At 40.7% G+C, this 23,607-nt stretch overlaps 2 protein-coding genes across 3 annotated transcripts in view; one reads left to right on the top strand and one right to left on the bottom strand.

Moving 5' to 3' along the window:
* RMND1 (required for meiotic nuclear division 1 homolog) overlaps positions 1–1,338 on the bottom strand; it is a 50,442-nt gene extending 49,104 nt beyond the window's left edge. For both annotated transcript variants that reach the window (XM_025383046.1, XM_025383047.1), the window contains exon 1: positions 1,173–1,338. The gene's annotated coding sequence lies outside the window, so the exon portion shown is untranslated. The remainder of the gene's footprint in view (positions 1–1,172) is intronic.
* On the top strand, positions 1,291–19,592 carry ARMT1 (acidic residue methyltransferase 1). The gene is made up of 6 exons (XM_025383048.1): positions 1,291–1,742; positions 3,697–3,802; positions 6,819–7,063; positions 12,950–13,115; positions 17,506–19,003; positions 19,340–19,592. The coding sequence occupies exons 1-5, from the start codon at positions 1,702–1,704 to the stop codon at positions 18,271–18,273; spliced, it is 1,326 nt and encodes a 441-aa protein (XP_025238833.1). The 5' UTR covers positions 1,291–1,701; the 3' UTR covers positions 18,274–19,003; positions 19,340–19,592.
* Positions 19,593–23,607: the final 4,015 nt, after the last annotated feature.

The raw sequence follows: 23,607 nt of genomic DNA, 5'->3' as shown, positions 1-23,607 counted from the left end.
GTGGCATGGGTCTATAATCCCAGCTACTCGGGAGGCTGAGGCAGGAGCATCATCGCCTGAACCCGGGAGGCGGAGGTTGCAGTGAGCCGAGATCGCGCCACTGCACTAAAGCCTGGGCGACAGTGCAAGATTCCATCTCAAAAAAAAAAAAAGCCAAAGCCCTCAAAATGGCCTGCATGGCACTACATTCTCTGGCCCTTTATCAGCACTCTGACAGCTCTCTCCTTTGCTTATTTTGCTCTTCATTCTAGCCTCTGGATGTTTGCACTTGCTGTTCCTTACGCTCTTCTCCCAGGGATCTGAAAGGCTCACACCTTCACCTCCTTCGGAGGTTTGCTAAAATGTCTTCTACCCAGTGAAGCCTTCCCCAACCACTACATTAAAAACACACAACCAGCACCCGTTCTCTATCTTCCTTCACTTTGCATTTCTCCATTGTGTAACATCACTTACATACCTTTAACTTTTAGTTAATTCATACTGCAAAACAACTCAGTTCTTACCATGTGCCAGGCATTGTCCCTAGTTGCTGACAATACAGTTGAAAATAAAATAGACAAAAATCCTATCTTTTGAACCTTACATTAGGAGTGACAGGCAAAAACGAGGTAAATCAGTAAAATACGTGAGACAGAACGCTAAAGGAAAAAAAAAGAGGAAAGGGCTGATTTTTGTGTCTTCCCTTCAGAATGGAAGCTCCTTGAGGATACAGATTTGGGTGTTTTTTCCTACTATATTTCCTGACAATAGCGCCCAGTACATAGTAGGCATTCGATCGAATTTTAAAATGAAATAGTAGGCAGTTACTTAGTTCCTGGGCACATTTCAACTTTTAGACAATAACACCCATTAAGAAAATCGGTTACAGCTAGGCTACGATTCAAGAGACAACTGTCACTCATCTTTGGGAGCAGGCCGTTCAATTCCTCAAACTCAAAATTATTTTATCGATTTCTACAGTTACCGCGGTGCACTGGCTCAAAAAAAGGGTTCATTAATTGACTGAGTGCTTTTTACTCCCAGCTAAGTCGACCAAAGATCACGGTAAGAGGCAGAGGGTCACAGTCGCACCAGCGTAACCCGTGACTGTACACGTTCCGGGCGGCCAGGAGCCAGGGCGCAGACCTCCGAGCCGGACCACCCAAGCAGCTAAGGAAAGGCAGTACACTAACCTCTCCGCCGGAAGAGAAGAAGGAAGCGCCAGGGACGCACGCTTCCTCTGCAGGACTGCAGGGAAAGAGCCGCAGCACCAGCCTCTCACTACAGCAGCCACCCTATCTCCTGGAAGTGCGCTCCCTCCCACCCCCGATACTGCGCAGGCGCACTGAACTCTGGTCCCACTTAGCGGGAGCAACTCGGACCACGTGACTGTCTGACCACGTGATCCGCGTCGCCGCGACCTCTTCCGCTCCCTAAGCCCTGGGACCTCCCGGTCCTTACCTCCTTCCGGCTTTCGCTGCTTCCATATCCGCTCCTCTAGTAGCCCTCCGCTGTCCCCGCCTTCGTCCCCGGAAGATTGGGTCCTCTGGCCAGCCACTGTTTGCCGTTTGTACGGGCACCAAATAAAGTTTCTTTATTCAAAAGCACTTTTTTTTTTTAAAGCCACACCATCCCCATTCTCAGCTCCTCCTTCGCGGCGGTAACGCCTCTGTTTCTGCGTCGGTTGAGCACCGATCTTTGCGGCCGGGATCGCGGAACGTAATGGCTGTCGTCCCGGCGTCTCTCTCAGGACAAGACGTGGGGTTCGTCTTACTTTTCTCTTCCCCACTTTTGCGGAAAGCTGGGCCTCATCAGGAGCCTGTGGGGACTAAGCGGAGGGCGCCCGCTCTCCGGTGGGCTGCGTTCGAGTCCCGCCGCCGGGCGCGGCTTCCTAGGACGCCTTTGCGGGTTTCGCGGACTGGCTCGGAGGCGAGGGGAGGCGGCCCCGGGGAGGGAGCCCGCCCGCGGCGGCTGCTCGTAAGGATCAGGACAGGGCTCAGCTTCGCGGTCTGTTCCTGGCGGTCACTTTTTATTTATTCACTTTAATGAACTCGCTTTGGGGGCGTTAAAATTCTCCGTAAGAGTTGGGGATCTCAGAGCTATTAAGAAACGGGTTTCTTCCTGTTGATCAAATCGTAATCTCACAGTAAGAACTGTCTGCAGTTTTTTGCTTTATAGTCATCACGCTACAGATTCTTTGGTAAAGTTGTGGGTGACCGTGCAAATAAGAACATCCATTTGCATAAATTGGCCAAATTTATATTTGAAATTGGTCCTTACTTCAAAATATTGCAAAAGACGAGAACACTTTGAGGAAAATAAACCGCAGAAAGTAGGTTGAGGCCAAGAAAGTGGCGCCAATGGCCCAAAATTGAAACAGGCACTGTTTCAGGTCCTGCAAGTATAGAGAGTGTCTCCTTCAATTTTGCGCCCTAGGGCTTCTGGCCTCACTCGATTCCTGGCCAGAGACTTTGCTCCAGAGGTGCAGGAAGTGTAGTAGTTAGGAAAACAGTAATACTTTCCAATTAAAGTAAAATCTCAAAAAAGGACTTACTGTACCTACTGCCTGCGAAAATTCAAGTGGCAGTTGATTTAATATTCCTGCTTACCCTCTGAGGTATTAGTGTTCTTTCATTAATGATTTTTAAAAATTAAATTCTGGTCAACGTAGTTATTATACACATTAAAACCTAATCACTGTTTTGGGTGGTACTGGAGGCACCGCAGAGTAAGAAAATGTTTGCAGTTTTTTTCTTAAAGTTCTATAGCTATCATTTGAGGAAACCTTTTGAAGAAATACCCGAGTTACAACCTAATAATTTAACGATTGTCTCCTGTGATCCGAAGATAAAAACACTGGTCAGCTAAGCTCTGTGCTCTATGTTTAAAACTGCACAGAGTTTCACCACCAAATAAAGCTTTGTTTCTACCTGAATCATGTATTTCCTTAAAATGATATAAAATGATAATCTGTAAATCTTGGTTTTTTTTGGATGAATAAAATCAAGAATATCTTTAATTTTTTAAAGCGGATATAAGTTTTTCTTCATCTCCAGCTTGCTTCATTTTTGGACACTTCTATAAAATCTAATTTTTTGACTGGGAGAAAGACAGTAGCATGCCTTCATTTGCTTAGGGGCAGAATAGGATGGAAGGAGTCTATTGTGCAGATAGAGAAGGCAGAGAAGGGGAAAACCTTTGAAAAGAATTAAAATTGACTCAGAATACAGACAGAATCGAGAGACACAGGCTTACAAGTACCTTTATTTATGTTGTTCAAACACGTTAGACACTTTAAAGTGGTTTCACATGCACTGCTGCTTTCACCTTTCTTAGCAGGTGACTTAGCAGATAGTAGTAGACCTGGGACAAGAGCCTGTTTGATTTCTAAGCTAATCCATTCCCTATCCTGTCACATTGCTAAGCGAGTTTCTGATTTAGGAAAATAAAAGCAATAGAATAGGAAAGATAAGAATGATTCAACAGACTCCATGGGAGAATCTGGGATTAGAGGCCCCGAGACAATTTGGCTTCCATGACATACCAGAGAAGTTTTCAGGTTTTCTTATGTGTTAATATAGTAATCACACAATACTTGTCTACCTTTTAATAGTTGTATGAAGAGTTTAATAGACATGAAATGTCCCAGAAACTAAAAGCCAATCTTGTAGTGTAGATGCTGCTAAGTAATATAATGCATGTGACTCTTTTTTCTAGATCATTTGCATATCTTACAATTAAAGACAGAATACCACAGATCTTAACTAAGGTTATTGATACATTACATCGACATAAAAGTGAATTTTTTGAGAAACATGGAGAGGTAAGAATTGTTTTAATTTTTTGTTAATTTCTCAACAGAAACATAATAAATAGTTATTGAAGGCATCAATTTTCCTTTAAATGTAAAAATCAATAGATGGGCCAAGTATTTATTTAGTTTTAATGTAATACATTGAAATGGAGATAGAACAGCCAATCTTTAATTTAGAAAATAATTGTGTTCCAACAATTACTTCTGTCAGTTATTTAGACCTCAGAATGTATTTTCTAATATATTTAATGTTGTAATTGGTGAGTAGGCAACAGACTTGCAATTGACTTAGCCAAGTGACTAAGCGATTGAGTTGCTTAGAAGAGCTTTTTAAATTTCAAGTTTAATTTGAGTTGTGGTATTTATATTACTAATTTGAGATCTTGAGTCCTGGAAGTTCAAACTGCTATGCAAAGCTCAGTGATATGAATTGTAATTGATTGACACATTGTACTGATTCAAGTTGGGACTCATTAGCATTCAGTGCAGAATAGGACCTTAGAAATCACTTTGTCCATTCAGTTAATGGATGAGGAGAAATCTAGATAACTATGTTATGTTAGATGTAGGTCTTTAAACTTGTAGGTTCAGTAATCTTTCTATTACACAATAGACTGTAAAAGAGTATGCATACACCAGTACATTTTTTTTAAGCGTTGAAAACAAAGATTTAGAGAAATGGTTAGCGATCTTTTCTCCTTGGCCAAGTTGAAATGGAGTGAGATAATACATACACAGTTTGAGTGTAATGTTCTACTTCTTTCAACTTCTTTTATATTTTTTGAAACTTGTTTGAAACTAATCCTGGCATAACACAGGGATCACCTATTGTTCCTTATTGCTAAAATCCAGCTTAATTCAGACACTGACAATTCTATTGATGAATGGTTTTAATGTTTATCACATAAACATAATTTTGATAGCTGACATACTTTTATCACACAAGTATAATTTAGCCAAATTTGGATAGTTCACTTTAGTGTTTGGTCATATACGTAAGCAAATTACCGTAGTACTTGTGTTTTTGTTGTTGTTTTGTTTTTTCGTTTTTTTTTGAGATGGAGTCTCGCTCTGTTGCCTGGGCTGGAGTGCAGTGGCCGGATCTCAGCTCACTGCAAGCTCCACCTCCCGAGTTTACACCATTCTCCTGCCTCAGCCTCCCAAGTAGCTGGGACTACAGGTGCCCACCACCTCGCCTGGCTAACTTTTTGTATTTTTTAGTAGAGACGGGGTTTCACCGTGTTAGCCAGAATGGTTTCGATCTCCTAACCTCGTGATCCACCCGTCTCGGCCTCCCAAAGTGCTGGGATTACAGGCTTGAGCCACCGCGCCCGGCCCTGTTTTGTTTTTTGAGACAGGATCTTGTTCTATCTACTAGGCTAGAGTGCAGTGGCACAGTCGTGGCTCACTGCAGCCTCAAACTCCTAGATGCCAGCGATTCTCCCAGCTCAGCATCCTAACGTGCTGGTATTACAGGTGTGAGCCACTGTGCCTGGCCCCATAGTGCTTTTGTAATTTCATTTTTTTCGACCAGAGTGATCTAAAATGTAGTAATTAATGAAGTCTTAGTATGTTGCTACTTGGCCTGTATGCCCGTAGTCATCAGGTGACTGAAGGCAGAGTTTCTTGTCTCTCCAGCCCTATCCCATTTCACACTCTACTGGACACAGAACAGGATGTAAATAAAATGTTGACACAGATAAAGTCTGCTTTTGGTAGCCTTTCTGTCCTTTTTTCATGCCTCTATTATACCTATGACCGCTCTCCTTGGGCCTCCTGTGTTCTCCTAGCTCCCTAAGCCCCCACCTATAGCAGGGCCAGGCTTACCTCCAAAGGAGCCATGCCACACAGTTTTCTGTCTTCCCCCACCTCAGCGGTCAAACATCCTTCCCCTTAAACTACCTGGTTTGGCAGATGTGTGTCTCTTGGAGACAGGGCCAGGCTTTATTCATCTTTCTCTGGTCCTGAGGTTAGTGTCAGGCACATACAGTAAATGTTTGAGTTCAATTCAAGTAAGTGAACAAACTGGAGTGACATCACTCTTAATCCATTAGCCTTTGTAGGTATATGTTTCTGTAAAAGGGTGCCTGATACCCTATAAAACCTCAGTTGTTGGAATTTATGGTTAAAGAGTTGAAGTTTAAGACTTCAGGGTAGAGATTTGGAGGAGGGGGAGTTCCTCTCAAAACAGTCAGCCACAACTTCTTTTCTTCTATTTCTGAACCTGCAGAATCTCTAAAGCTTCAATCTTTTGTTCTAGCAGCAAAATAAATTCTACTTGGAACAAAAGAAAGAATGGAGAGATGTTTATATTGAGAAAATTACAGATCTGAAAGTAGGGACTAAATATCAACATGATAAAAATGATCTTATAAAAATACTCAGGCTTGATGTTCATTCTCTACATTTTATTATATACATGTTTTTATTAGGCTTACGTTTTCTTTTTTTTAATGGGGCAGGAATCTTGCTGATGTAAAACCGGAGGTGCCAAGTCATTTTCACTTCATTCTGATCCCATTACATTTGTCCCCACTCCAATTGGCCTGTCACGTGAGATAATATTGTAGCGCCTTGTATGTCAGCATATCTCATCTCTCACCTAGCTAGAACTCGGTGGAAAACAAGTTAAAAAAAAATTGAGCTACCAAAAGAAACCTCAGAAAGGCCACAGTTTCTTTTCTAGTGGTGTCAATGGTGAAAGAAGAATGTGTATGGAAGCATGAAAGACATGGAAAATTTTGCAGGGGTTCCTTTCTCTCTGTAGTAATGGTCACCGAAGACACAGAAAGGCCAGAACTTAGATAGATAAGGCATGATTATGTTCATATGAGATCTGTGTGTGTTTTTTGATTTTCAGTTTAAGAGTTCTAAATGTAATGTTTAAAGAAGTATAATGTAGTTTTGAAAATTTTTCTTTTCTTAAGTCTGTAAAAATATGTTACCCTAGAGGAATTGCACAGACACACACACACAAACGCAGACACAGACACACACACAATTGATTTTTCTTGTATTTTTGCAGGAAGGCGTGGAAGCTGAAAAGAAAGCTATTTCTCTCCTTTCTAAATTACGGAATGAATTGCAAACAGATAAACCAATTATCCCCTTGGTTGAGAAATTTGTTGATACTGATATATGGAATCAGTACCTAGAATATCAACAGAGTCTTTTAAATGAAAGTGATGGAAAATCAAGATGGTTCTACTCACCATGGTTGTTCGTAGAATGTTACATGTATCGTAGAATTCATGAAGCAATTATCCAGAGGTATGTATGTAATCATCAACTAGCAAATGTTTAGAAATTTATACTTTTTCTGAAATTGTAAAAGGATAAGTTTAAAAATAAACACCAGTGGAAGCTTGAATTTGGTTGAGTTTAGCAAATCTTAATAGCATTGTTGGACATTTCTACAAATGTTACTGATGGACATTTCTACAGCTGTTACCGATTTAACAGATTCTTGGCAATTATAATCCACTTGCCTAGAATAGACATCAGAGTAAATATCTAAAGTACGAATTGGCCAGGCCCTGAGGTTCACACTTGTAATCCCAGCACTTTGGGAGACTGAGGTGGGCAGATCGCTTGAGATTGGGAGTTCGAGACCAGCCTGGCCAGCATAACAAAACCTGTCTCTACTAAAAATAAAAAAATTAGCGAGGCATGGTGGCACGGGCCTGTAATCCCAGCTACCCGGGAGGCTGAGGAATGGGAATTGCTTGAACCTGGGAGGCAGAGGTTGCAGTGTGCCAAAATCTTGCCACTGTACTCCAGCCTGAGCAACAGAGTGAAACTCTGTCTCAATAAAATAGATAAATAAAGCATGAATTAAAAGTTCTAATAAAGACATAGAATAAAAGAAGTTTTGCTTATTGAGTAAAAAATGTTAATTTGAAATAGTTGCATATATATAAGTCAGGATGGGACAAAGTAAGCATATGTTTTGTTTATTAAAATAGATAATAAACATGTTACAACTTATTTGGTTTAAGGAGTCATGAAACAGTGAATCATGCTATTACAGTCTTAATCTTTCATCATTTTTTTAAAAACGTTAGTTTAGAAAAAGATTTTAAAAGTACACGTGTTTCAAAGTAACTTTTTATAGGCTTGTTTGTATTATTTAATTTTTCCTAGGAAAACATCTGATAGAGAACTAGTTTTTAGGCCAGGCGTGGTGGCTCACGCCTGGAATCCCAACACTTTGGGAGGCTAAGGCAGGTGGATCACTCGAGGTCAGGAATTTGAGACTAGCCTGGTGAACGTGGCAAAACCCTGTCTCTACAGAAAATATGTAATTACCCAGGTGTGGTGGCACATTCCTGTATTCCTAGTTACCCAGGAGGCTGAGGCAGGAGAATCACTTGAACCTGGGAGGCGGAGGTTACAGTAGCCGAGATTACACCACCGCACTCCATGCTGGGTGACAGAGCGAGACTGTTTAAAAAAAAACAACTGTTATTTATAGTGCCAAAGAAAAGTTAATGGGGATTATTGGATTATCCTTAATGATCACAGGTTCCAAAAATCCAGGTCTGTTGACTAAGAGGAATCCTTTGGTATCTATTTGTAAACATAGCATAGGATAATTTAAAGTCATCAAGTCAGCACTAATTGTAAAATAAAATTATTTTGGGAAACATATGTAAAATAAAACATATGTAAAAATTATTTTGGGAAAACATTTCCATTATTTTGGGAAACATATTTTGGGAAACAAAAAAGCTAATAAACAGCTTTTTTGTCTTAATCTTACACATACATACACACACACATATATATATAAAATTTTTTTTTTTTTTTAAGTTTTTTTTACGTTGTTTGAGACGGAGTCTCGCTCTGTCACCCAGGCTGGAGTACAGTGGCGCAATCTTGGCTTGCTACAACCTCTGCCTTCGGGTTCAAGCAGTTCTCCTGCCTCAGCCTCCCCAGTAGCTGGGATTACAGGCGCCTGCCACCTTGCCTGGCTAATTTTTTTTTTTGTATTTTTAGTAGAGAGGGGTTTCGTTATGTTGGCCAGGCTGGTCTGGAACTCCTGACCCCAGGTGATCCTCCCACCTCATCCTCCCAAAGTGCTGGGATTACAGGCATGAACCACCGTGCCCAGCATGTTTATATTTTTTCATATCACAATTTGTTGTTTTTTCTGATAGGTAGGTTTTAGAACTTCTGATCTAAAAGCAAAATACACTATTAAAACTCTGTTGCATGCCGGGCACTGTGGCTCACACCTGTAATCCCAACACTTTGGAAGGCCGAGGTGGGTGGATCACAAGGTCAAGAGATCAAGACCATCCTGGCCAACATGCTGAAACCCCGTCTCTACTAAAAATACAAAAATTAACTGGGCATGGTGGTGCACGCCTGTAGTCCCAGCTACTCGGGAGGCTGAGGCAGGAGAATCACTTGAACCCAGGAGGCAGAGGTTGCAGTGAGCCAAGATCGCACCACTGTACTCCAGCCTAGGTGAAAGGGCAAGACTCTGTCTCAAAAAAAAAACCTCCGGTGCACTGCTTGGCACGGAGAAGGCACCCCAGTAGATGTAAGGAGCTGTCAATAACTAGCAATGTTCTAGTGACTGCGCAACCCAGTGAAATGTAGGCGTTGTTATGGTCCATTTTACAGTTGAGGTGACTGAGGCTCAGACAGATTCCTAACATGCCCAAGGTGACATGGCTAGTGGATGGTGGAACCAGGATTTGCGCCTGGCCTGTGTGAATCAGATTAGAGTCCTTATTCAACCATTCTTCCCAAATAGTAGATTTAGATGCCTGTCAAGGACTGAGAGTAGTCTGAAGTTCGGAGTGATGGTTTCATAATTTTGGAAAATATCTGTGGTATGAGCTAAAGCTGCCAAAGTGTTGAAAGACTGGGTGGCACCTTGAGCAGGGTTGGTGGAGTTTGGGTTTTTAAGGCAAGAGCAATGCTGTTTCTGAATTTGATTTTAGAGATTGATCAGGTTCAGAGACTAAAAGTACCTAGAGCAGATTTTCACAAACCTGGCTGCACATTTATGACCCAGTGGGGGAAAAGGAAGGCGGCTTCAAACATGCATGTTTTTAGGCCAGGCACAGTGGCTCACGCCTGTGATCTCAGCACTTTGGGAGGCCGAGGCAGGTGGATCACCTGAGGTCAGGAGTGTGAGACCAGCCTGGCCAACATGGTGAAACCCCGTCTCTACTAAAAATACAAAAATTAGTCAGGCATGGTGATGGGCACCTGTAATCCCAGCTACTCAGGAGGCTGAGGCAGGAGAATCACTTGAACCCAGGAGTTGGAGGTTGCAGTGAGCCAAGATCATGCTATTGTACTCCAGCCTGGGCGACAAGAGCGAAACTCCGTCTCAAAAAAACCCCACATAGTTTTAGATTATTACATTGGAATAAATACAGATTGCTTGATTGATCTGGGGTGGGGCCTGGGTGTCAGTTTTTCTTTTGGAAGCTCAGGGAGTGACGATAGCCACTGGTTCAGCGAACAGATTGTTAAATGGGATAGAGGGAACATGCAGCTTTAAGTTCAAGAAACTAGAATGTTGCACAGTCACGGATGTAGAACTCTTCCCAAAGTGATTTCTGTGGCAGATAAAGAACCATCTTACAATGGAGCTAGCACTGAAGTCATTCTGAAATGTCTAATTTTTAGGTTCTTGTATGGGGGATCACTATCCTAGGTCAATGGCAACTCCAAACTGAGCAGCTTTTATAGCAGACATATTGATGTTAATTTACTGTTTTATGCTGAAACATGCTTTGATAGTTTGCCAGTCTAAATTAAGATTCAAAGTTTTGGCCATATGTGAAATTTAAACATATTAAGTACATACACTTCAGATATTGAAAGGTGAAAATACAGAGAAAATATTAAATTTTTTTAAAAACTTTAATAAAGTGTAATATACATATAGAAAAATGTGCATGCCTTATATGTTCAAGAACATGCTTGTGTACCCAGTGCCCAGATCAAGAGGCAGAACCTTACAGACCCCAGAAGTCCACTTTGAGTCCCCTTCCAGTCACCGCCATCATTACCCCTCAAGGATAACCGTTGTTCTGACCTGTGTTCGTTTTGCCTATTTTTTTAACTTTACTGAAATGAAATGATACAGTATATAGTTTTGTGTCTGGCTTCTTTCACTCATTTTTATGTTTGTGAGACTCATCCATATGTTACAGTATAATTATAGAGCATTCTTATTGCTTTATAATATTGCGTTATATGAACGTATTACAATCTGTTTACTCCATTGTGATGGATATTTGAGTACTTTTCAGTTTGGAGTTGTTAGGAAGAATGCTGCTATAAACATTCTAACACTTCTTTGCTGAACATACGGATGAATACATCTGTTGGGTATATCCCTAGAAGTGAATCACTGGGTCATAGTGTGTGTATATACACAGCTTTAGTAGATTCTAAAACAGCAAACATTCTAAAATGAGGATTTATATATAGTTATGTGAGTTTACTCTCTTAAATACAAGAAATAAAGCTCATTATTAATATGAGGTGTGACTTTAATGAATGGTTTGTTAATAAAACATTAGAACATTTTTTATTAGAACCTTTTGTAGAGGGCCAGTAAATCTTTTTTTTTTTTGGTAGTAAATCTTTTAGGCATAGGAGCCATGTGGTCTCTGTTGCAGCTGCTGAACCTGTTGTTGTAGTGTGAAAGCAGCTTTAAATAATACGTAAGAATGAGCATGGCTGTGTTCTAAAGAAACTTTATTTAATGGACACTGAAATTTGAATTTCATGTGTCACAAAATACTACTTTTCTTTCACTTTGTTTTCAGCCATTCAAAAATATAAAAACCACTCTTAGCATGTGAGTCAGACAAAACAGGTGGTGGACCGGATTGGGTCTGTGCATCCAAATGATATTTATCCTTTTAAGTCACCTTGAGAGACTGATGGATTTCAGCAGTGCTGCCATTGCTAAAACCATCTTTGAATTATTTGGAACTTCTTTCAGAGCCAGTTTACATGCCTCAGAAAGAAAATTCAGTCTTCTGTTTTTTTAGTAACTCATTTTTGATTAAAAAAAAAAAAAGGTTTTTATCCAATTTGATCCCACATCTCATTCTACTGAAGTCACTCCGAGTGACTTTTGACTGTTTCCAAAAATAAATTGACTCCAAAGGATGAAGATAATGTGATCACTGACAGGAGGTTTAATGATGTGCCACAAGCAAGTTCTGAAGAAAATTCCAAAAGAGGAATTCCAAAAGTGCCCTGAGCAATGGCAGTGCCCTTGGAATAAGGGTGTAGCTTCCCGAGGTGACTGACTGGCTGGAAGGAGGCAGCCATCATTCGGATGTTTAAATACTGCTATGTTATTTAAAACAAAACAAAACAAATCAATCCCATTACATCGGTCTTAGATTGTTTTTACCCTAACATGAATGGCCCATGGAAAAAGCTAATTTGGAAGGCCCAATAATCTGAATGTCTTTTATATTCAATTCAGTAAAGTTTATTAAATTAGTATTTATATCTTCTTAGTTATGATTTTCTTAGGCCAATATAATATGATTTAATCTCTCGTTGGAAAACATGAAGGTGTAGTCGTGTCACATACATCACCTTTGGTTAAAGTTGCCCAAAAATACCTAAATATTAGTGATGAAAAATTATCATTCTTCTAAAACGTACAATAGTATTAAGTCTGATTTATCTTAAGTACTCATTGTATTTCCATCATACTCTGTGTTTCATTCTGTTGATGATTGCTGCATTGTATTCAAATATTCTGTTTATATTTTATACATTTGTTACTAGAACTCTGCCACATCGGGCGCTTAAAAAATGTTTGTTGAACTAAAACAGTTGTCTTGAAATTTATCTTTCTCCTTCTTTTGCCCTGGAATCCCTGCTGGGTAAATAATTATGAACATAGTCATTATCACTATTTAATATTTCCAGAAAAAATACTTGATTTGGGAACTTTTGACAATGAAAATGAGTTTGAGAGATTTTTGTGTAATTTGATTATTTAGTGTTAAGTTTTTCTAGTTAGTCAATTAGATAAATGTTATATCTAGTTTCTGTTAGCACTAATTATTGAGACTGTGTAGTGCTATTTTAAGAACTGCAGTTATCCAAATGTACAGACTAAAATGTTTCACTTATGTTTTTCTCCTCCTTTAGTCCACCAATCGATTACTTTGATGTATTTAAAGAATCAAAAGAGCAAAATTTCTATGAGTCACAGGAATCTGTCATTGCTTTATGTACTCATCTGCAACAATTGATAAAAACTATTGAAGACCTAGATGAAAATCAGCTGAAAGATGAGTTTTTTAAACTTCTGCAGGTAAATGTGATCATTAATCTTCCGAGTGTGTTTTATTTAAACAAAATAAACTGCTGTACAGTTAACAAAACATGTAAATATTTTTCTTTGCTATAATTGATCATTTTTTATCTAATGTTGTTAAGAGATGAAAATCCATTAATTTCTTGAAATGGGTTTGAAATCTTTTCTGCTCTGACTGGCTGTGATTTTAGTGGCAAAGAAGTTTTCTGACTTTCTAGCTTCTGTCATACTTGAGAGAATACTTCTTGGTAATTTGCTTAGCTTTTGTCGTGCTTGAAAGAATAATAGTAATTTGGTCTCCCAGCTGACTTGGGTGTGTGTTGGCTCTGTGACTAATTTGTGTTTGGACCTGAGGCCTGTCGCTTAATTTATCTGGGCCTCAGTTTCCTCCTCTGTTAAATGAAGATAATGTATACTTTGTAATTTGAAGTGAGAATTCAACTAGATTCTTGCATGTGAAGTGCTGAGCGCAGAGCCTGGGATACAGCCTGCTGTTAGCATCAGTGGGTGATAATATTTGGGTAGTCAGTTGGCCCATTAATACACTTTAATTACATTTCTTTGTTTATCTTGTATTCAGTTTAGTTTTTAATTCATGCAAACATCCTGAAATTTACAACACATTATTAGAATCAGAACTATTAGGAAACGTGGTATGTAGCAGTATCCCCAGCCCTCACATTTTCCAGAAAAAGTGAGGAAGACTTTCAAAAAGAAATGTTAGAAAGTGCCCTGAAGAGAAATAAAGCAGGAAAAGGGTGTTGGGGATGTTGGGGATGGGATCAGGGCTGCCAGGGAAGGGTCCATGGAGGCTGAGGCTACAGACCTGAAGGCAGGGAAGGAGTAAGTCAGGTGCATGTGTGGGGAGTACATGGAGAGGTGAGAAAAATTGCAAGGAAACCCTGTAGTTGCTGAGAGGTAGTGGGGTGGAAGGGACACAGAACGGCTTGTATTGAATAAATTTTTACTAAAAGTAAAACAAGCCATCAGAGAAAACCCTCTGAGAGCAGAGTGGTAATGCTATTTGACTATTTCAAGGAATGCTTCTGAGAATAGACTGCCAGGGGCGAAGGTGGAAATGGGGAGAGCTGGTCTGAAAATAACTTGGGGAGGGAGGTTGGGGCCAAGTTGGTAGCATAAGAGGTAGTGACATCGATGTTCTTTGAACATAGAAGCTGTAGGAATTGCTGACAGATTATAGGTGGCGACAAAGCCCTGGTGAGACTTCGAGGGCAAGCAAAGTCACAAATAAAGGCATATTTTGAGTTCAAAACAAAAAATGTCAGGATATTGTTTTGTTTTGTTTTGTTTTGTGTTTGAGACTAGAGTCTCGCTCTGTCGCCCAGGTTGGAGTGCAGTGGCGTGATCTTAGCTCACTGCAACCTCCATCTCCTGGGGTCAAGCAATTCTCCTGCCTCAGCCTCCTGAGTAGCTGAGATTACAGGCATGCCACCACACCTGGCTAATTTTTGTATTTTTAGTAGAAATGGGGTTTCGCCGTGTTGGCCAGGCTGGTCTTGAACTCCTGACCTGAGGTGATCCACCCGCCTTGGCCTCCCAAAGTGCTGGGATTATAGGCGTGAGCCACCTTGCCCGGCCCAGGACATTGTTAACTAATAAACCTTGTTTTTTGTTTTTTCCTCTCAACTCTGCCTTATGCTTAGCCTTGGAATTAAAAAACAAAAACAAAAACTGGCATGCTAGTTCTTGACTCCTAGCTTGCCCATTCTTTTAGGGAATCATCTTCTTTGAATGTGTGCTTTGTCCCATAAGTATAATAAACTGTGAAGAAGAGTGAGCATGCATCTGTTTTCTGTCATCTGATTTGACTAACAACTTCTTCACACTGTCACTGTGCTCCCAAGTGAAGGGGGCCAGAGTTGCCTCCACTTGGTGTCCACAGTGAGCAACAGGTTAACCTCTCAAGGGAAGCTTGAAAACATTCCAGTTTGCAGAGAATGTTGATCGCTTTCAAGAGTCGTAGCACTCTCCCACTGTCCACACGCACATTTCTGGGGCTACTATGGCAAATGCCATTCTAGGTGCTGGGCATGTAGTGGTAAAACAAAAACAGGCTGATTCTCCCTGTCAGAACTTGTAATCTTGAGGGAATATAGACAATCAAGTCATTGCACAAAAAACTATGTCGTTACAAACTAACGACAGACGTTGTCGTTGGGGCGAAGACGAAGACGTTGTGAAGGGGAAGTGCAGGAGGCTAGCACAGAACCTGCTCTCAGTCGCTGAAGGCCATCGTGGACACCATTGTATGGATTTCTTCAGGAAACTTGAGAAAAGGGTGACCTTGGACACTTTAGTTACTATTTAAGCCTTTTTTTTTTTTTTTTTTTTTTTTTTTTTGAGGCGGAGTCTCCCTCTGTTGCCCAGGCTGGAGTGCAGTGGCCGGATCTCAGCTCACTGCAAGCTCTGCCTCCCAGGTTTACGCCATTCTCCTGCCTCAGCCTCCCGAGTAGCTGGGACTACAGGCACCCGCCACCTCGCCCGGCTAGATTTTTGTATTTTTTAGTAGAGACGGGGTTTCACCGTGTTAGCCAGGATGGTCTTGATCTCCTGACCTTGTGATCCGCCCATCTCGGCCTCCCAAAGTGCTGGCATTACAGGCTTGAGCCACCGCGCCCGGCCTTAAGCCTTATTTTTAAACAAAATTTATTCATTTATCTCTTTTTAAAATAATACTATTCGGCCGGGCGTGGTGGCTCACACCTGTAATCCCAGCACTTTGGGAGGCCAAGGTGGGCAGATCACCTGAGGCCAGGAGTTTGAGACCAGCCTGGCTAACATGGCAAAACCCCGTCTCTACTGAAAATACAAAAAATTAGCCAGGCGTGGTGGTGGGCGCCTGTAATCCCAGCTACTTGGGAGGCTGAGGCAGGAGAACAGCTTGAACCCAGGAGGCGGAGGTTGCAGTGAGCTGAGATCACGCCATTGCACTCCAGCCTGGGCGACAGAGTGAGACTCTGTCTCAAAAAATAAATAAAAATAAAAATAAATAATACTATTCGCCTGTAATCCCAGTACTTTGGGAGGCTAAGGCGATCACATCACTTGAAGTCAGGAGTTCGAGACCAGCCTGTCCAATATGGCGAAACCCTTTATCTACTAAAAATATACAAATTAGCTGAGCGTGGTGGCATACGCTTGTAATCCCAGCTACTTGGGAGGCTGAGGCATGAGAACTGCTTGAACCTGGATGGTGGAGGTTGCAGTGAGTCAAGATCGCACCACCACACTCCAGCTTGGGTGAAGAGGAAGACTTTATCTCAAAACAAAAAAATTTAAAAAACAGAAAAAACTATTGGTTGAAACATGCATTCTCCTTATTTTAAATTACAAATGAGGGCCTGACAAGGTGGCTCTTGCTTATAATCTCAGCATTTTAGAAGGCCACAGCAGGAGGATTGCTTGCGGCCAGGAGATAGAAATTAGCCTGGTCAACATAGTGAGACCCCATCTTTATTAAAAAAGAAATCACAAGTGAGAGTAGAGTCTGTTTTAGCTAGTGTTTATTGAGTGCTTCTATATGCCAGGTATTTGGTACATTATTTGCATGCATTATATCAATTCTCACAATAATTCTGTGCGGTAAGTAGTAATATCTCATTTTTCAGTTGCAGGACTTGAGCCTTAGAGAGCTTAAGTTTAATTTGTCGATGATCATAAACTGAAGATGTTGAGTTTGAACCCAGGTCGAGCCTGAAGTCCTAAACGTGTAATTTTATGGCTTAAAAAAAAATAGGCCTACATACTGTTTTCTACAAAACGTAATTGAGTATTAATTCAATTTAAAGCGGAATAAGATAATTGATTACAATGGGTCTTCAGTTAACATGACCTTGTTTAAAAAATAGCGTCTTTAGATATCACCTTGTTCAGTTTTTAAAATTTTACAAATGAGAGAACCAAATCCCAGAGAGGTGTCATGTCCTAAGGTTATGTAGTTAGTGAAAGAAACTGGGCAGTTCTGCAGGGGCTAGGAGGAAAAAATAAACTTTTATTTTTTCTCTTGACTCTGCATTATATGGGCAACTTTGAGCCTTTCTTTACAGCAACCGATGATGTTCTAATATCGTTAAGCTGCAAAAACTTTTATTCTGAATAAATAATGTGAGTGCTAAAATAATTGAAACCAGTTTTTTTAAGTCCATTACGTACTGATGAATTAGAAATTTCAGTTTTACCTTGTTAATACAGCATCATGTGAAACAAAGTTTGTGCATTGTTAGAGAAAGTATAGATTTGATGGGCATTTAAAGAGTTTTGTAGATATGTATTAGTTTTTTAGCAACGTTCCCCTACCCCGCTACATAATGGAGTTTTGTTGGCTATTCAGCAGAAGGGTGAATATTTTGTACTTTTTCTTTTTCAGATTTCACTGTGGGGAAATAAGTGTGATCTGTCTCTCTCAGGTGGAGAAAGTAGTTCTCAGAAGACCGATGCACTAAATTCATTGGAAGACCTAAAACCTTTCATTTTATTGAATGATATGGAACATGTTTGGTCATTGCTTAGCAATTGCAAGAAAACAAGAGAAAAGGCTTCTGTTACTAGAGTGTATATTGTTCTCGATAATTCTGGGTTTGAGCTTGTTACAGATTTAATATTAGCCAACTTCTTGTTGTCCTCTGAACTGGCTACTGAGGTTCATTTTTATGGAAAAACAATTCCATGGTTTGTTTCTGATACTACTATACATGATTTTAATTGGTTAATTGAACAGGTAAAACATGGTAATCATAAGTGGATGTCCAAGTGTGGGGCTGACTGGGAAGAGTATGTTAAAATGGGTAAATGGGTTTACCACGATCATATATTTTGGACTCTGCCTCATGAGTACTCTGCAATGCCTCAGGTTGCTCCCGACTTATATGCTGAACTACAGAAGGCACATTTAATTTTATTCAAGGGTGATTTGAATTACAGGAAGTTGACAGGTGACAGAAAATGGGAGTTTTCTGTTCCATTTCATCAGGCTCTGAATGGCTTCCATCCCGCACCCCTCTGTACCATAAGAACATTAAAAGCTGAAATTCAGGTTGGTCTGAAGCCTGGGCAAGGGGAACAGCTCATGGCCTCTGAGCCCTGCTGGTGGACCAGTGGAAAGTATGGAATATTTCAGTACGATGGTCCCCTTTGACTTGATTTAGGAGCTCTCAGTTGCATAGAAAGATCTGACGAGCACCTTTTCATCCCCAGAAAAGGAGCGCGTGAATTGAGTCGCCTGGCGGCTGGCTCTGTACGTGCTCTGGGAGGCTTGGCTTCTCTGTGCCCATCTACATGCACTGGATGATTTTTCTTTTTAATATTTTGCCCCACTACACTGTTTTGGGGATAGATGGGTTAAGCAAGTTACAGATAATTAACATTTATATTGGAATTTTAGCAACTTTTTTTCAGGTTAAATACATCATTTCAAGTGCTTTTAATGAACTTAATTGGCTAGGAAGCAAAAAATAAGCGAGTTCTGCTTTTAGTTAACCCTATTCTTTTCTTAAATAGTACACTGCATGGTATTTAATATTCCAGGAAGCATGGAATTTTATTTTGCTTGATTTTGGGCTCATGAAATAATAGCTCTGTGAAAATGCACATCTTAATGACTGTCTGTAAAGAGGCATTCCTTACAACTGTGATGTTTCCTCACATAAAAGTTACCTCATAAGTTAATTCTTTTATTCTCCTTGAATTTTATTTCATTTCAATAGCTTGTTTCATTTGCACACCTTTGTATTTTGATTGACCTGTAGAATGGATGTGAGGAAACCCAGAATTGAACACAGTGAAATAAATGGTATTTTAAGAAATGTGATATCTTTTATATTCTATTTATGATATCCATAATCAAATGAGATTATTTTACCACATAAGTGTTTTGTTTTTTTTTTTTATTTTTTTATTTTTATTTTTTTATTTTTTTGAGACGGAGTCTCGCTCTGTAGCCCAGGCTGGAGTGCAGTGGCCGGATCTCAGCTCACTGCAAGCTCCGCCTCCCGGGTTCACGCCATTCTCCGGCCTCAGCCTCCCAAGTAGCTGGGACTACAGGCGCCCGCCACCTCGCCCGGCTAGTTTTTTGTATTTCTTAGTAGAGACGGGGTTTCACCATGTTAGCCAGGATGGTCTCGATCTCCTGACCTCGTGATCCGCCCGTCTCGGCCTCCCAAAGTGCTGGGATTACAGGCTTGAGCCACCGCGCCCGGCATAAGTGTTTTAAATAAACAGATTTTTAGTTTGCAGTTTCAGGAAAATGCTTTAGATAGAAAAGGTTCTTACGCATTGAATTTGGAGTACTACCAACAATGAATGAATTTATTTTTTATATTCTTACACATTTTATTGGTCATTGTCACAGATACTAAATACTAAAAATTTCAGGTCAGTTTGTTTTGAAACTGAAATTGGAAATAAATCTGGAAATGTTTTGTTGCACTAAAATAATAAAATGAGTTGTACTGAAAATCTCATTGGTTTTATTTTCCAGCGGGGAAAAGTCAAGAAAGGAAGATTAAAAATGAGATTTATATAAAAAGAAACTCGTAATATGTATTATAGATGTTGCCAAAAGCAGTTATTAAATATCATTTATAAAAGGTTATTAGTCTATGCTCTAGCTAAGTATTAAAAAAGATTTTTGCAAAATGTTTATAGAAAACTGTACATTTTGAATCTACTGTGTTTCTTTATCCACACGTGTGCCTCTTTTAAAGAGTAAGTTTGTAAAATGCTTCCGTATTAGAATTGTTTGTAGGCATTTGACAGTTGTATATTTAGGTTGACTTCATAGCCACCATGTGAGCTCCAGCACTGGAAGTAGTTCAACACCCCCCTTCCCCATGAAAAAGAGCAAGGAAGCAAACTAGTGCAAGAAAGGTGGCACTGAGGAAGGAGGGTCAGGTCAAGATAGAATTTTTTTTTAATGCTTAGCAGGAGGAAGGGCTTACCTATGTTTTCACCAGTTGATTTTTAACTTTTCATGTTAGTTTAGTGTTGTTTTGTTTTTAAGACAGGGTCTCGCCCTGTTTCCCAGGCTGGAGTGCAGTGGCATGATCACAGCTCATTGCAGTTTTGACCTCCCGGACTTAGGCGATCCTCTCACCTCAGCCTCTTCAGTAGCTGGAAATATGGGTGTGTGCCACCATGTCCAGCTAATTTTTTTTTGTTTTGTAGCGGTGAGGTCTCACTATTTTGCCCAGAGCTAGTCTCAAACTATTGGTTTCAGCCTCCCACAGTGCTGGGATCATAGGCAAGGCCACTGTGCCCAGCCTCACCAGTTTATTTTATTTTTTTATTTTTACTTTTTTCTGAGACGGAGTCTCGCTCTGTCGCCAGGCTGGAGTGCAGTGGTGTGATCTCAGCTCACTGCAATCTCCACCTCCCAGGTTCTCTCCTGCCTCAGCCTCCACCACGCCCTGCTAATTTTTGTATTTTCAGTAGAGATGGGGTTTCACCATGTTAGCCAGGATGGTCTCAATCTCTTGACCTCGTGATCTGCCCGTCTTGGCCTCCCAAAGTGCTGGGATTACAGGTGTGAGCCACCACACCCGGTCCAGTTGATTTTTTAAAACAGCTTTATTGAAATGTAAATACAATTCATCCATTTAAAGGGTACAGTATTTTAGTATATTCACAGGGTTGTTTTTGTCACCACTATGACAAACTAGTACCCGTTAACAGTCATTCCCCATTCCCCCATCCTTAGCACTTGGCAACCACGAATCTTTCTGTCTATATGAATTTAAATGTTCTGGACATTACATATAAATAGAATCAAAATAGGTGGTCTTTTGTGACTGGCTTATTTTGAAGTTTCATCAGTTTTATGTGTCTGTCAGTCCCAACTCTTCTCTAATTAGGACTCTACAAGTACTTCATCTTTTTTGATGGCTGAATACTTTTTTTTTAAAAAAAAGAGATGGGGTTTTGCCATGTTGCCCAGCCTGGTCTCCAACTCCTGGATTCAAGCAATCCAGCCGTCTTGGCCTCCCAAAGTGCTGGGATGACAGTTGTGAGCCACTGCGCCCGGCCCAAATACTATTCCATTGTATGGACATACCACATTTTATTCATTTGTCAGGTGATGGGCATTTGGGTTGTTTCCACTTTTTGACTATTATGAATAATACTATGAACATTCATGTACAAGACTTGTGTACGTTTTCACTTCTTTTGGGTATATACGTAGGGGTGAAAGTGTTCGGTCATATGTTAACTGTGTAATGTTTTGAGTGTCTGTCAAATACTTTCCCTGAAGTGTTTGCACCATTTCACATTCCTTCCAACAATGCACGAGGGCTCCAACTTCACATCTTTGTCAGCACTTGTTACTCTTTTTTTTTTTTTTTTTTTTTTGAGACAGCAGTCTTGCTCTATCACCCAGGCTGGAGTGCAGTGGCGTGTTTGCTCACTGCAACTTCTACTTCCCAATTTAAGCGATTCTTCCACCTCAGCCTCCACAGTAGCTGGGACTACAAGCATGGGCCACCACACCTGGCTCATTTTTTGTATTTTTAATAGAGATGGGTTTCACCATGTTGGCCAGCCTGGTCTTGAACTGTTGACCTCAAGTGATGCACCAGCCTTGGTATTCCAAAGTGCTGGGATTACAGGCGTGAACCACTGTGCCTGGCCTGTTGTTAATAGTACCCATGTTTTTTATTATAGCTGAACTGTTGGGTGCAAAGTGGGAATGTCATGCTTTTGAATGACATTTCCCGAATGAATAATGTTGAGCATATTTTCATGTGCTTATTGGCCATTTGTGTATCTTCCTTCGGAAGATGTCTTCAATTCCTTTGCCCATTTAAATATATTCTTATTGAGTTATAAGATTTAAAAAATATATTCTGGGCTGGGCGCAGTGGCTCACGCCTGTAATCCCAGCACTTTGGGAGGCCAAGGCAGGTGGATCACCTGAGGTCAGGAGTTCGAGACCAGCCTAGCCAACATACTGAAACCCCCCATCTCTACTAAAAATACAAAAATTAGCTGGGCATGGTGGCACATGCCTGTAATCCCAGCTACTCGGGAGGCTGAGGCAGGAGAATTGCTTGAACCAGGGAGGTGGAGGTCGCAGTGAGCCAAGGTCACACCACTGCACTCCAGCCTGGTGACAGAGTGAGACTCTATCTCAAAATAAATAAATAAATAAATAAAATATTCTGGCTGGGCGTTGTGGCTCTCACCTGTCATCCCAGCACTTTAGGAGGCCGAGGTGGGCAGATCATGAGGTCAGGAGTTCAAGACCAGCCTGGCCAATATGGAGAAACCCTGTCTCTATCAAAAAATACAAAAATTAGCTGGGCGTGGTGGCGCATGCCTATAGTCCCAGCTACTCAGGAGGCTTAGGCAAGAGAATCACTGGAACCTGGGAGGCTGAAGCTGCAGTGAGCCAAGATCGCGCCACTGCACTCCAGCCTGGGCGACAAGAGCGTCTCAAAAAAAAAAATATATGTATATGTGTGTGTATATATATATATATACACACATATATATATATATATATTCTGGATACAGGTCTCTTATTGGACATATGACTTATAAATATTTTCTCCAATTCTGTGTGTTGCCTTATCACTTTCTTGATGGTATCAGTTTGCAGCACAAACATTTTAAATTTGGATAAATACTTTTATTGCAAAACATTGGTGTTGGAGCTGCTTAAAATCCTCTCAAGGGTCTCTAAAGTGAGGGACTAAGAAACCAAATGGACAGGGCTCTGCCAACCTTCTCTCAACTCCCCTCAACCTTCCCCCCATCCTGCTTCCAACACGCTTGTTTCCACCTGAGCAAATGTGGCCTACACATGTTTAGCATGGGTGCAGAGGAGCACAGCAGGAAAGCTGAGGTTCTGCAACGGGGGTGTGAATGGGTTTTGCACTAAAGAGCTGAGCAGCCTTCCCAAAATAGCAGCTTCAATTGTTTCTCAACTGCTACCACACCTACATATGAAGTAAGTGTAGCTTATAAATTTCATGCAATACATTTTTATCAAGATGTAGATCCAGTATTGTAGGTATATGAGGATGAAATGTAGACGAAGGGCAGGCAAATAATTATGCAGAGGATGGTGTTTTTATTTAACAGCGAGTGGACAAGATTTGTTGGCATGATTCAGCTTTTCTTTATTTTTTCTGAGACGATGTCTTGCTCTGTTACCCAGACTGGAGTGCAGTGGCGTAATCTTGGCTCACTATAACCTCTGCCTCCGGGTTCAAGTGATCCTCCTGCCTCAGCCTCCCAAAATAGCTGAGACTACAGGCTCACGCCACCACACTCAGCTATTGTTTTTTTTAAATTTGTTTTTTTATTTTTAGTAGAGACAGGGTTTCGCCATGTTGGCCAGGCTGGTCTAGAACTCCTGATCTCAGGTGATCTGCCCACCTTGGCCTCCCAAAGTGCTGGGATTACAGGTGTGAGCCACCATGCCCAGCCATGATCCAACTTTTCTTACTAATTTGAGGCAATGTTTGTGTTT

Source organism: Theropithecus gelada, chromosome 4 (genome assembly GCF_003255815.1).
Source record: "Theropithecus gelada isolate Dixy chromosome 4, Tgel_1.0, whole genome shotgun sequence".
Lineage (NCBI taxonomy): Eukaryota > Metazoa > Chordata > Mammalia > Primates > Cercopithecidae > Theropithecus > Theropithecus gelada.
The sequence above is the reverse complement of the archived record's forward strand: the minus strand, read 5'-3'. Positions and strand labels throughout refer to the sequence as shown.